Source organism: Palaemon carinicauda, chromosome 36 (genome assembly GCF_036898095.1).
Source record: "Palaemon carinicauda isolate YSFRI2023 chromosome 36, ASM3689809v2, whole genome shotgun sequence".
NCBI classification, from domain to species: Eukaryota; Metazoa; Arthropoda; class Malacostraca; order Decapoda; family Palaemonidae; genus Palaemon; species Palaemon carinicauda.
Genome location: NC_090760.1, coordinates 16417264 through 16431531, shown reverse-complemented (window position 1 = coordinate 16431531; position 14268 = coordinate 16417264). Strand labels below are relative to the sequence as shown.

The 14268-nt window shown below is 42.5% G+C and overlaps 1 protein-coding gene across 2 annotated transcripts in view; it reads right to left on the bottom strand.

The window, feature by feature from the left end:
• Positions 1 to 14268, bottom strand: part of LOC137628775 (endoglucanase E-4-like) — a 53072-nt gene that overhangs the window by 12928 nt on the left and 25876 nt on the right. For both annotated transcript variants that reach the window (XM_068359982.1, XM_068359981.1), the window contains exons 10-11: positions 7050 to 7214; positions 5914 to 6053 (exon numbers count right to left, since the gene is read on the bottom strand). In XM_068359982.1, coding sequence (XP_068216083.1) covers positions 5914 to 6053; positions 7050 to 7214 — 305 coding nt within the window. The remainder of the gene's footprint in view (positions 1 to 5913; positions 6054 to 7049; positions 7215 to 14268) is intronic.

Below are 14268 nucleotides of genomic sequence, written 5' to 3'. Positions count from 1 at the left end.
AGTCTAACAGGGACCCTGTCATCGTTAGCCCTGTTCACCGAGTTAGGGAGACTCCACCTCCGCCCCCTTCAATTCCATCTAGCAGCTCACTGGGACAAGAATATGACGCTCGAAGCGGTCTCTATTCCTGTTACCAAAGAGATGAAGACTACTCTCATGTGGTGGAAGAGCAACATCCTTCTCAAGGAGGGTCTCTCGTTAGCTCTTCATCTCTATTCGGACGCATCAGACTCGGGCTGGGGCGCGACCTTGGACGGACAGGAATGCTCGGGGACATGGAACAAGGAACAGGAAACGCTTCACATCAATTGCAAGGAGTTGTTGGCAGTACATCTGGCCTTAATGAACTTCAAGTCCCTCCTGCTAAACAAGGTGGTGGAGGTGAACTCCGACAACACCACAGCCTTGGCATACATCTCCAAGCAGGGAGGGACTCATTCGAGGAAGCTGTACGAGATAGCAAGGGACCTCCTCATTTGGTCAAGAAGTCTAAACCTCAAGCTGGTAACGAGATTCATTCAGGGCAATATGAATGTCTCGGCAGATCGCCTCAGCAGGAAGGGTCAAGTCATCCCCACAGAATGGACCCTTCACAAGGACGTGTGCAACAGACTTTGGATCTTGTGGGGTCAGCCAACGATAGATCTGTTCGCCACCTCCATGACCAAGAGGCTCCCATTGTACTGTTCCCCAATTCCAGACCCGGCAGCAGTTCACGTGGATGCTTTTCTGCTGGATTGGTCCCATCTCGATCTTTATGCATTCCCGCCGTTCAAGATCATCAACAGAGTTATTCAGAAGTTCGTCTCTCACGAAGGGACACGGCTGACGTTGGTTGCTCCCCTTTGGCCTGCAAGAGAATGGTTCACAGAGGTACTGCAATGGCTGGTCGACGTTCCCAGGACTCTCCCTCTAAGAGTGGACCTTCTAGGTCAACCTCACGTAAAGAAGGTACACCCAAGCCTCCACGCTCTTCGTCTGACTGCCTTCAGACTATCAAAAGACTCTGTAGAGCTAGAGGCTTTTCGAAGGAGGCAGCCAGAGCGATTGCCAGAGCAAGGAGGATTTCCACTCGTAGAGTCTATCAATCCAAGTGGGAAGTCTTCCGAAGCTGGTGCAGAGCCAATGCAGTTTCCTCTACCAATACCTCTGTAACCCAAGTTGCTGACTTCCTGTTACATCTTAGGAATGTTAGATCTCTTTCGGCTCCTACGATCAAAGGGTACAGAAGTATGTTGGCATCAGTTTTCCGCCACAGAGGCTTGGATCTTTCCTCCAACAAGGATCTACAGGACATCCTTAAGTCTTTCGAGACCTCTAAAGAACGTCGCTTGTCCACTCCAGGCTGGAATCTAGACGTAGTCTTAAGGTTCCTGATGTCTCCTAGATTTGAACCTCTCCAGTCAGCCTCTTTCAAAGACCTTACTCTCAAAACTCTTTTCCTCGTCTGCCTTGCAACAGCCAAAAGAGTTAGTGAGGTTCACGCCTTCAGCAGGAACATAGGATTCACATCCGAAACAGCAACATGTTCCTTACAGCTCGGGTTTTTGGCAAAAAATGAACTTCCTTCACGTCCTTGGCCTAGATCGTTCGAAATTCCTAGCCTCTCCAACATGGTGGGTAACGAGCTAGAGAGAGTTCTTTGCCCTGTCAGAGCTCTAAAGTATTATCTTAAAAGGTCAAAACCTATACGAGGACAATCAGAAGCCTTATGGTGTGCCATCAAGAAACCTTCGATGCCTATGTCCAAAAACGCAGTTTCGTATTACATAAGGCTTCTGATTAGAGAAGCTCATTCTCACATGAAGGATGAAGACCTTGCTTTGCTGAAGGTAAGGACCCACGAAGTGAGGGCTGTAGCTACTTCGATGGCCTTCAAACAGAACCGTTCTCTGCAGAGTATTATGGATGCAACCTATTGGAGGAGCAAGTCAGTGTTTGCATCATTTTATCTCAAAGATGTCCAGTCTCTTTACGAGAACTGCTACACCCTGGGACCATTCGTAGCAGCGAGTGCAGTAGTAGGTGAGGGCTCAGCCACTACATTCCCTTAATCCCATAACCTTTTTTAACCTTTCTCTTGAATGCTTTTATTGTTGTTTTTGGGTTGTTACGGTAGGCTAAGAAGCCTTCCGCATCCTAGTTGATTTGGCGGGTGGTCAATTCGTTCTTGAGAAGCGCCTAGGTTAGAGGTTGTGTAGAGGTCCTTTAGTATGGGTTGCAGCCCTTTATACTTCAGCACCTTAGAGTTGTTCAGCCTCCTAAGAGGAACGCTGCGCTCAGTAAGGAAGACGAACTTATTAAAGGCAGAGTAATGGTTCAAGTCGACTTCCTTACCAGGTACTTATAATTTCATTGTTATTTTGAATAACTGATAATATGAAATACGGGATACTTAGCTTCTTGATATACATGTACACTGGTTTTCACCCACCTCCCTGGGTGTGAATCAGCTACATGATTATCGGGTAAGATTAATATTGAAAAATGTTATTTTCATTAGTAAAATAAATTTTTGAATATACTTACCCGATAATCATGATTTAATTGACCCACCCTTCCTCCCCATAGAGAACCAGTGGACCGAGGAAAAATTGAGGTGGTGTCAACAAGAAGTACTGCAGTACCTGGCCACAGGTGGCGCTGGTGAGTACACCCCCCTCTTGTATAGCGATCGCTGGCGTATCCCGTCCGTAGAATTCTGTCGGGCAACGGAGTTGACAGCTACATGATTATCGGGTAAGTATATTCAAAAATTTATTTTACTAATGAAAATAACATTTTTATTAGGACTTTCAAGAATAGCTAATGAATATTACCAACGCAAATTCAAAGTGTCATTAAAGTAAGTACAGTTTACTTTGTATTCATGTTAAATCCTTTCCTTTACAGCTAAAACAAAAGATTGGTCACCCGTGGTCTGAGTGATCTCAATCTGTACAATATCCGGCTAAGACGGAGATTCGATGAAAAGGATCGTAATAACGATATTGTGATTATTCATGAAAAAGGGTTCATACCCTGATTCTGATCGTCTGATTGATCTCTGTTTGTACCGGAGAACCAGTGACAAAGGTCCGTCATCGTGAAAACGTGATCCTCAGCGGTACGATAACATTCTCTAATACTGAATGTCTGTGTTATCTCCAGTGAAGCCGGAGATTCGATGAAAAAGGGACCGTAATAATGAAACTGTGAAATCTTCATCGGTATCACATTGTTAACTCCGGTTCTGGACGTCTGCTTGATCTCTGTTTGTATCGGAGATCCGGTAGCAAAGGCCCGTCACCGTGATATCGTGACCGTCCCCGGTACGATAACATTAACCTCAATGAATGTTTGTGTTATCTCTAGCAAAGCCGGAGATTCGATGAAAAAAGTTCTGGACGTCTGCTTGATCTCTGTTTGTACCGGGGATCCGGTAGCAAAGGCCCATCATCGTAATATCGTGACCGTCTCCGGTACGATAACATTAACCTCAATGAATGTGTTATCTCCAGTGAAGCCGGAGATACGATGAAAAAGGGGGCCGTAACGATGTAATTATGATCAAACATGACGAAGGTTCGTGTGTAAAAGGCTTCAGCTGGAGTCCGAGTGCCGGATTTCACCGTTGCACTCCAAAAATCTGCTCCGGTACAATAACTAGTTCTCACCCAATGAGTATCCATTATAGCGGAGCATAACTCAAGGCGGAGCGAAGCATAACTCAAGGCGGAGCTAAGGGTGTCGGTATAAAACGACCCCAATTAATGACTCATACACTAACGTACCTATTAATAGTGTTAGCTATATTCACAGTAACCACATCAATAAAAACGTTTATAATATTAAACGTACTATCATCAACTATGATACTAAGAGGAGGCCTGAATACTCGTGATCGTATAAAAACGGAGAACGGGAAATTCACCTCTCTTACTCGAGCTAACAAAGAAAACGAGAGAAAGGATAACTCATATCTGTAAAACAGTGAACGAGCACTCTCTGTTTTCGCTTTCAAGGTTACATAATAAAAAACTAACATCACACAATAAAATAAGAAAATTAATAAAATTGATTGCTTTTTCTTAGTAATTGTAATAACCAAGAACGAAGAATAACGACAACGTAACAAATAAACAAGGATATAGTCTAAATCGAAGCCTCTGAGGCGAGTACAAACTAACAGACTAAATCGCTAACTTTAATTCGCTATACTTTAAACCGCTATTCTTTAAATCGCTATTCTTCGTAGGTTCAAAATGGACTTGCAAGCAAATAAATACCATAGTAAAAACTAATAAAAATTAATGATAACACAAAAAAGGCCATAAAACGTAAGTGATATAACCTAGATGACAGAGTACCAGATGGGCAAAAATAACTAGAAAATTTACCGAAGCGAACATAACCCAAAATGGCTGCCGATACCTCGGCAGGACAATCGCTTCCAAAACCAAAAACCACCATATTGGAAACAGAACAAATGCCCGGTACTGTCAAAAGCTGCCAAAACAAACTATGGTACTTAACATTGGTAAGGGTGAAGTAGCAACGCCAGTCATGTTGAAATAACGAGAAACTCTTCGAAAAAACACTGTGCCCAAAAAACTCAACTTGTTTGCAAGTCCCAAATCAGAAGGATGACCTGGTGAGCGCGAGTGGTAGGTGTCGGTAGGGTAACCCAACTGTATTCTCTAGGGCCTGTCACGGCCCTCCCCCTTTGATGAAGGGATTATCTAAATGGAAGACAGCCTGTGAATAGTGTTTTACAAACGCCCTTGTTAGATATACGACACCAACAAGGTGCTCGCGCGAGGGTTGTAACCTCTGCATTCCATGCTTTTAATTTTCTCTGGTATATTTGGAAGATTTATATCAGAAAAAGTACAAAGAAGGACTTTTCACCGGCCATCACAGGTCGACCCAGAAATAATATATTTGATTTACATTTGCATCACATTTCCTCAAAGAGCAGCTTTTCCTTAATTTCATACAAGAATTCTTTATTCTCCCTACTGCCATCCAGACGAGGTATCTTGTTAAACCAAAAGTATTTTGGATCTAAGCTGCTGCCAGATAGATAGCATCAACCCTAGTCCAATATAATAATCGTAGGAAAAGGACAAATTATTGATTTTTCATGTTAATATTGTAGACAAATCACAGTTAGATTCATTTCCTTACCTATGCCTTGCCTATAATTTGATTTTCTCTTGACCTATATAATTATAATATTGTATTTTTCCCTAAAGAAAGGGTAAAAGGTAACATTTCAAAGTGTGGTCTGTACACAATATATACTAAGAGTATAAACACTTTGTATTACAATGTTAATAAACTTGGAGGATATTTTTAGGAAATTAGCTTCATTACTAGAGTACAAAGGAGAAACATTGGCTCAGTATTGTATTTAATTTTAGAACCAAAGAAAGGAAATTGTGGCTTGTTTCCTGCACTGCTTAGTAATTTATTAGGTCAAAAACAAAGGAAGATATTTCAACTTTATGCACAATAGTACGTTTAGTATCATTTTTTAACATGTAATTGGAATTTTTTATTGTTTATAAGGCTTATTATTCACCCTAAATGTTTACTACATCTTATTTTAATATCTTGTAAGCGTATTTCTCCTTTCCTATGTCATTCGCTCATTTATAATTTATTTTTAAATACAATGGCTAAACATTGTACTGTACTCATCATCTCCTCCTGCGTCTGTTGACGCAAAGGGCTTCAGTAACGTTTTGCCAGTTGTCTCTATCTTGAGCTTTTAATTCAGGACTTCCCCATTCATCATCTCCTACTTCACGCTTTATAGTCCTCAGCCATGGAGGCCTGGGTCTTTCAACTCTTCTACTGTATACAATACCCTGAGATTGTGTCTTTGAATTCAGAAATGAAGCACTGTACTACATTACTGTACTCTACCTGGAGCGATGATGTGGTTTTTGTGGTGGGTTGTTACCAAATCCTACAACGAATGAACGGCCATTGGATCCCAGAAGGTAGTTTATTTGTTTTTCACCAAATTGTCTGTTTGCATCAGCATCAATGCCCAATTTGGCTCCCTGAAAGAAAGAAAATTAGGTCATGTATCCTTTAACAATTTTTTTTTTCTCAAATATTATGCATTATTAGTGCCTTGTAAGCTAGTGGATAAGCCTTACAAGAAGACATTCTTCATTTTAGAATAGATGTATGCACTTACAGTCTTTCTATAAGATGAAGTTATTCAAAGTATTTCTAATTTGAACTTTCATGACAAGGTTTTTTATATTGAGATTTATTGTTATAACCAAGATGATGTCCTACTTTCATTTTCTTGTTTCCAATACTGTAAAGTGTTTAATCTTAGTGGTGAATAGTACATAGCATCAGGAAAATTTAAAGAAATTATGCTTACTTTTGATGGAAATGTAAATATAAATTAAATTTGCTGATTGGAATCCTCGTGGGTTAGTATATCCACAATATAGCAAAATAAGGACAACCTTTCCAAGTTAAAGTGTTGATGCCTTAGTAAAGAAGCGAGTAATATCCAAAACTGGATGAAGTAATATTTTTATGATATCGATGAAAAAGATACCAAACTGATTTTAGAGTCAAGGGTGCAATGTAAAGTAGTCATTTCTGCGCTCAACCTGTGTTGCTCCGTGAAATACTCCTTAAAGCACCATTTCAAAGGTATAAATACTGCTAAATATACCAGAGAAAAAAGTTGCATGGAATGCTAGGAATATATCCAGCTCGCTCACCCCTAAAGGGTGTCGGTATTAAAACTGGGGCGAGTGATACCACTACCAGAGATCCCTTTCCAATTAGACTTCTCCCTCCTCAAAATCCCCCGTTACTACAAGGTGTCGTTCACTACAGCTACTGCCCCCCCCCCCCCCCACCACCACCACTACCTAACCTTCTCCCTACATTCCTTGTTAGCACCCGTTAACGTTCGGACATGTTTTTCGTAGCTCTGTGTTATTTTTTTAGATAATTACTATGTTAATACTGTACAATCAAAAACTTTTAGAAAGCAGATATTTTAAGAAAGTTAAGCATCTGCTTACCATAAGGCCAAGGAAAGCGACATTTGCTGCATGACGATTGGAACCCCATTGGTCGATGTAAACCAGTCCCCCTGGGGTGTACTGAGCATTGTTTCTCAGATTAGTCAAGTACTTTGAGAAGGTGTTGCGGAACAAGGTATCAGAGTCCAGCATTGTGTATAGAGCCTGTGAAAGATAAGCACAGTTAAAGGGTAGGTTGTTAATTTTCTTAATATTAAAAATATTACATAGGAAATACATCATGCTTATGGTAATTAGAGTAATGTAAATTGATACTGCAAGACATTGTGACTATGACACTGGTGTATTTTTTTCATAGGGCTATCTTAAAAACTTTGCAATGTTGTTGAATAGAGTGTTACTGTATGTGCATATTGAAAATGTGATGTTTAATATTCACAAGTAATTTTGTTAACTAAATGGATTATGAAAGAAGAGTATTATGATAAATAATATGTAGAAGCGATACATGTTATTGTTCCATACATCTTAATGTCCTTTATAGTACAGCAACAATATGGAAATTACTTCATTAGAATTAGTATTCGTACTAAATGATTTATGATTAATTAAACATTGCTGATAAAAATAAACTGGATGTTCATTATTTTGGTAATTAGTTAACCAGGCTAGCATCTCTTATTTTCAATATTTAACTTAGCCGGTGATTATAATAGCTGCAACTCTGTTGCTTGACAGAAAACTCTACGGAAAAATTCGCCAGCGATCGCTACACAGGTAGGGGGTGTACTCAACAGCGCCATCTGTCGTTCAGATACCCAGTACTCATTGTAAATAAAGAACTCAATTTTCTCTCTGTCGGGCTACCGGCAAGACCTACTAATTCGCTGTTGCTAACTGGATTTGTTTTCACAACTATTTGGTGAAGTACACTATTCTAGTTTTGAGCTTTCGCTATGCAGGTGTTTTATCTTCATCTTAAAACTTGAACTCGTTTTGGATAGATTTAATTATGGTGACAAAGAGAGTATGGACTTTCTTTCACTTTTAAATGGCCGGTCCTTCCCTTAGACGGAAGTGTGTTTAGGCTTTTAGTAATTATCTTATCACGTTATAGATTTTCCTCTATATATTTTATATCTCTCCGCCTTTATTAGGCCTCTTCGATTAACTTTCCATTTTTTATAAACATATAAAATAAATTTTAATGCTTTGTTTATATAGACCTTTCCTGAGAGTAGGCGGTCCTAACTTGGAAACCGAAGTTAATCAACGTTGAGCCCTTTATATCGTAATTAGCTTTTGAAGAGCTAAGAATTTAAAACTTTTTAAATGTAATATTTTATGAAAGAATTTCTTTGATAGTCTTCATACTGTTTTCAAAGATGAACTAACGTTTAGTTTATTTATGCTACGCAGTTGTTGACGTTCAGGACGTTCGACATGCGCTCTATCGTTACGATAGAGAGAGAGTGTATCACGGTTTCACTTTGCAGTAAGAGTAAATCGATTCTGACGTTTTGTTCATTCTTTCTTAGCTTAAAGGTTTTAAATTCTATTTTAAAGGAACTTTTTATTTGAAAAACCTTTCAGTTTTTTCCTTTAGTCAAATAACATGTTTTTTTTGACGATATATAATTGGGCTCTTCTCTTAGGTGCGAAATCAAGAGAGAAAGAGAGAGAGAGATAGAGACGGAGGGAGAGAGAGGAGAGAAAACGTTCCGTTCAAGCGGGTAACGTTGTTCTCGTGTTACTCTCGTCCCTAGTCTCTGTACGGGGAGGAAGGATAAAACGTTTTCAGGTTTTTATTCTCGTCCCCAGGCTATGTGCGGTGAGAGATTGAAAACGTAGTTATATGAACTAGTGTTTAGTCTCTTTCCCAGCCACTGATTTTTCTTTTTATCTTAAAATATGTTTTCTGTTTTTTGCTGGTATTATGAGCTTGCATTATACGACTAATTTCGCAATTACTACCTTTTAATGAAGGGTAGAATTGCGTGTTTCAGGTAGAAATAAGTGCAAAACAGAAAATCGAAGTGATAAAGTGATATGCGCAAAGTGTTACAGTGTTGCGTCCGAGGCGCAAAGTGTTACAGTGTTGCGTCCGAGGCGCAAAGTGTTACAGTGTTGCGTCCGAGGGTTCGTCTGTTCGTGCCTGTCGTTCACCTAGTCCGGGACCTCTTGCAAGCTCCCAAGCCCAGGGGAGAAGTAATGTCAAACGACTTATGGGTTCGAGAGGCCTTGACCAACGAACAGACGTTTTCCCTCTATGGTATCGGGTGTTTCTTACCAAGATCTCCCCTACCATAAGACGAGAGAGACGACTTTTCTCCTCGCCATCCGTAGGCTTTTCGCATAAGAAACCTGTCACAAGGTTTCGAAGCCCTTAAGCGAAAGTCAGTCCTTTCAGGACAGGTCCAGCATCCTGGTTACAGCCATTAGGACAGCTCTGACCCTATGCAGTCATCGGATAACTGCTCGCCGCCTAACAAAAGCGTAACACAGACTCCGAAAGTCTTTTTTTGTAGGCAAAGTGTTGCGGTCACAGACGTTACCCTCGTCTATTACCACAACCATTTCCGTTGATCCTTAAGGGGTTGTATGGCAAAACATGCAGTATATGCTTGCCTCCCTTATGGAAGACTATTCTGCCGATTAGTCCGTTGAGTCTAGCCGTTTATCTCATCGATATCCTGGCTTTCAGCCAACCTAACGTTCCTTTGTGCTTTCTGTTGACGTTGACGTAGCTTAGTCACGTCAGTCAGGTTGTTTAGAACCACACTCGATGCGGTCTCGTGTGGTTTTTCAGCCGCATTTGGACGTTAGGCCACTGGCTGATACTCCTGTTGACGTTCTAGACGTTCACTAACAATCGGAGTTGACTTGTTTTGACGCTGTGCGTCAACCTCCGCATTCTAGAGTTGTTTTGACTGCTCAGTCTAGGCAGTCAAAGCAGTCTCGAGTGGACGCTGTACGTCCTCACGCACCTGTTGTGGTTGACAGTTCAGTTGTTGACAGTTCACAGACTGTCAAGCAGTTACATGACGTTGCGTTCTGGTCCGCTACTAATGCACCAGTGAGAGACTCAGCTTTTATCGGACAAGGTTCCTGTAGATGAGGAAGTTGCTGTTCTCCCTCCTACTGATATTCCCTTGAGGACTCTGTCAGATGGAGAGGAGCCTTAAGCTGCTTAGCCTCCTATGGACTTTAATTAAATCATGATGATTTTTTAAGGATCTTCGTCCGGATCTTGTAACTGCTGCTCCTCGTTCGCCTAAAAGTCAGAGCTTACACTAGGCCTAACTACTTCGAAGCCGTTGTTTTTAAGCTAGTGCTCTCTCGCTCTTCTAGAGAGCGTTACGTTGGCTAGGCGACTGGTTTTTCACCAGGAGGAGTTTGGGGGATACAGCCTTTGCTTTCCCTTCTTTTAAACTGGTTTATAGAGCGAGAGTCTGATATGACACGAGAGAAGTTCTCGGCTTGGGAGTTCATGCCTCTGCCCAGATAGACTTCTCAATTCTGGTAGACTCTCCCTGGCGCCTAGCCAGGAGACGCTCCAAGTTGTTTACAGGTCAACTTCTCAGCTGTTGTCGAGCCTTTGAAGTTTTGCTGTACTATTATGTCACGCATAACAAGGCTTTCAGGGATGGTAAACGGTTCCGCCTCAGTCGCTAACCCCGTCTGTTGCCACACCTGCTCCCGTAGACCCTAAATGGGCTTTGCTGCAAGACATGCAGTCCAAGCTTGCGTCCTTGATAGAGGACTTAAATGCGGAGAAGAACCTTCTGGCCAACAACATTCCAACCGGTCGGTTGTGCGCCCTGTTGACGCTGAGGTAACCTACTCGCGTCTGCCAGTTGAGGTGGTTCCTCCACCGATGCGACCCAGTGTGGGTTGCCAGCCGCACGTTGACGTTAAGCGACGCTCGGAGGTGGTTGTTGACGTTCAGGACGTTCAACAACCAGCAGAGGTGACTTGTTGTGACGCAGTGCGTCAACCTCAGCAACCCGGTAGGGTGTTGACTGCACAACCCAGACGGTCTAGACAGTTTCGGGTTGACGCTGTGCTTCCTCGCGCACCCATGGTTGTTGACAGTTCACAGACTGTGCAGCAGTTCCATGATATTGCGTCCGGCTCCGTCACGCATCCACCAGTGCGACCGGATTCAGCGAGCCAGACGTTGCCCACTCCGTTGCCGTTTCCTCATCAGTTTCGGATGAGGAACCCTCTGATGAGGACGTTGCTGAACAACATGACGATCAGCCCCCAGCCCTGCTATCCATCCAGAAGATGCTGAAGAAGGAACGCTGCTCAGTCAGGCTGTGGATGAGTCTGGTAGGGACGCTGTCATCCGTGGATCAATTTGTGTCACTAGGAAGACTACACCTCCGTCCTCTTCTATACCATCTAGCTTTTCACTGGAAAAAGGACAAGACGCTAGAAGCGGTCTCGATCCCGGTTTCCGAAAAGATAAAGTCTTGTCTGACTTGGTGAAAGGACAATATCAACCTAAGAGAGGGTCTTCCCCTGGCTGTTCAGACTCCCAACCACGTTCTCTTCTCAGACGCATCGGACGTAGGCTGGGGTGCGACATTAGACGGTCGGGAATGCTCGGGAATATGGAACTCGAGTCAAAGGACAATGCATTTCAACTGCAAGGAGCTACTGGCAGTACGTCTGGCCTGGAAAAGCTTCAGGTCTCTCCTTCAAGGCAAAGTGGTGGAGGTGAACTCGGACAACACCACGGCTTTGGCGTACATCTCCAAGCAAGGAGGGACCTACTCTCTGACGTTGTACGAGATCGCAAGGGACCTCCTCACCTGGTCAAAAGGTCTAAACATATCACTAGTAACGAGGTTCATCCAAGGCAACTTGAATGTCATGGCAGATTGTCTCAGTCGGAAGGGACAAATAATTCCAACAGAATGGACCCTCCACAAGGATGTATGCAAGAGACTTTGGGCCACCTGGGCCCAGCCAACCATAGATCTCTTCGCAACCTCGATGACCAAGAGGCTCCCAATATTTTGCTCACCAATCCCGGACCCAGCAGCAGTTCATATAGATGCCTTTCTCCTAGATTGGTCACATCTAGATCTATATGCATTCCCTTCGTTCAAGATTGTCAACAAGGTACTGCAGAAGTTCGCCTCTCACGAAGGGACAAGGTTGACGCTAGTTGCTTCCCTCTGGCCCGCGAGAGAATGGTTCACCGAGGTACTTCGATGGCTAGTAGACGTTCCCAGAACACTTCCCCTAAGGGTGGACCTTCCACGTCAGCCACACGTAAAGAAGGTACACCAAGGCCTCCACGCTCTTCTTCTGACTGCCTTCAGACTATCGAAAGACTCTCGAGCGCTAGAGGCTTTTCGAAGGAGGCAGCCAGAGCGATTGCTAGAGCAAGGAGAACATCCACCCTTAGAGTCTACCAATCGAAGTGGGAAATCTTCCGAAACTGGTGCAAGTCAGTATCCGTATCCTCGACCAGTACCTCTGTAACTCAAATAGCTGACTTCCTCTTATATCTGAGGAAAGAATGATCTCTTTCAGCTCCCACTATCAAGGGTTACAGAAGCATGTTGACATCAGTCTTCCGTCACAGAGGCTTAGATCTTTCCAACAATAAAGATCTACAGGACCTCCTTAAGTCTTTTGAGACCACGAAGGAGCGTCGTTTGGTTACACCTGGTTGGAATTTAGACGTGGTACTAAGATTCCTTATGTCAGACAGGTTCGAACCGCTACAATCAGCCTCCCTGAAAGATCTCACCTTAAAGACTCTTTTCCTGGTATGCTTAGCCACAGCTAAAAGAGTCAGTGAGATTCATGCCTTCAGCAAGAACATCGGATTCTCATCTGAAACGGCTACATGTTCTCTACAACTTGGTTTTCTAGCCAAAAACGAGCTGCCTTCTCGACCTTGGCCAAAATCGTTCGATATTCCAAGCTTATCGTATGGTTGGAAATGAACTAGAAAGAGTCTTATGCCCTGTAAGAGCTCTTAAGTTCTATTTAAAACGAACTAAACCTTTACGAGGCCTGTCTGAAGCTTTATGGTGTTCAGTTAAGAAACCATCTTTGCCTATGTCAAAGAATGCTTTATCCTATTTTATCAGACTGTTAATACGAGAAGCTCATTCCCAGCTGAATGAGGAAGACCAAGCTTTGCTGAAGGTAAGGACACACGAAGTTAGAGCTGTCGCTACTTCCGTGGCCTTTAAACAAAATAGATCTCTGCGAAGTATAATCGACGCAACCTATTGGAAAAGCAAGTCAGTGTTCGCGTCTTTTTATCTTAAGAATGTCCAGTCTCTTTACGAGAACTGCTACACTCTGGGACCATTCGTAGCAACGAGTGCAGTAGTGGGTGAGGGCTCAACCACTACAATTCCCTAATTCCATAACCTTTTTAATCTTTCTCTTGAAATGTTTTATTGTTGTTTTTGGGTTGTCCGGAAGGCTAAGAAGCCTTTCGCATCCTACTTGATTTGGCGGGTGGTCAAAGTCATTTCTTGAGAAGCGCCTAGATTAGAGGTTTTGATGAGGTCCTGTTGTATGGGTTGCAACCCTTGATACTTCAGCTCCTAGGGGTCGCTCAGCATCCTAAGAGGATCGCGAGGCTCCGTAAGGAAGACGTACTTAAAAAGGCAGAGTAATTGTTCAAGTCGACTTCCTTACCAGGTACCTTTTTATTTTGTTTAGTTATTTTGATAACTTCTAAAATGAAATAAAAATTCTTAGCTCATATGATGTAAACATATTTTGCTGGTCTCTACCCACCCCCCTGGGTGTGAATCAGCTATTATAATCACCGGCTAAGTTAAATATTGAAAAATGTTATTTTGATAATAAAATAAATTTTTGAATATACTTACCCGGTGATTATAAATTAAAGGACCCTCCCTTCATCCCCAATAGAGACACAGTGGACCGAGGAGAAAATTGAGTTCTTTGTTTACAATGAGTACTGGGTATCTGAACGACAGATGGCGCTGTTGAGTACACCCCCTACCTGTGTAGCGATCGCTGGCGAATTTTTCCGTAGAGTTTTCTGTCGAGCAACAGAGTTGCAGCTATTATAATCACCGGGTAAGTATATTCAAAAATTTATTTTATTATCAAAATAACATATTTCCATGACTTTTGGGGCTGCCATAAAGAATCCAGGGAACATTTGGTACGGAAAGGGTCAAGGCAAGTGGCGACTTCGTGTTCCATAGTTCCAGTGTTCAAGTTTCACTCAGGCTGCGATGGGTTT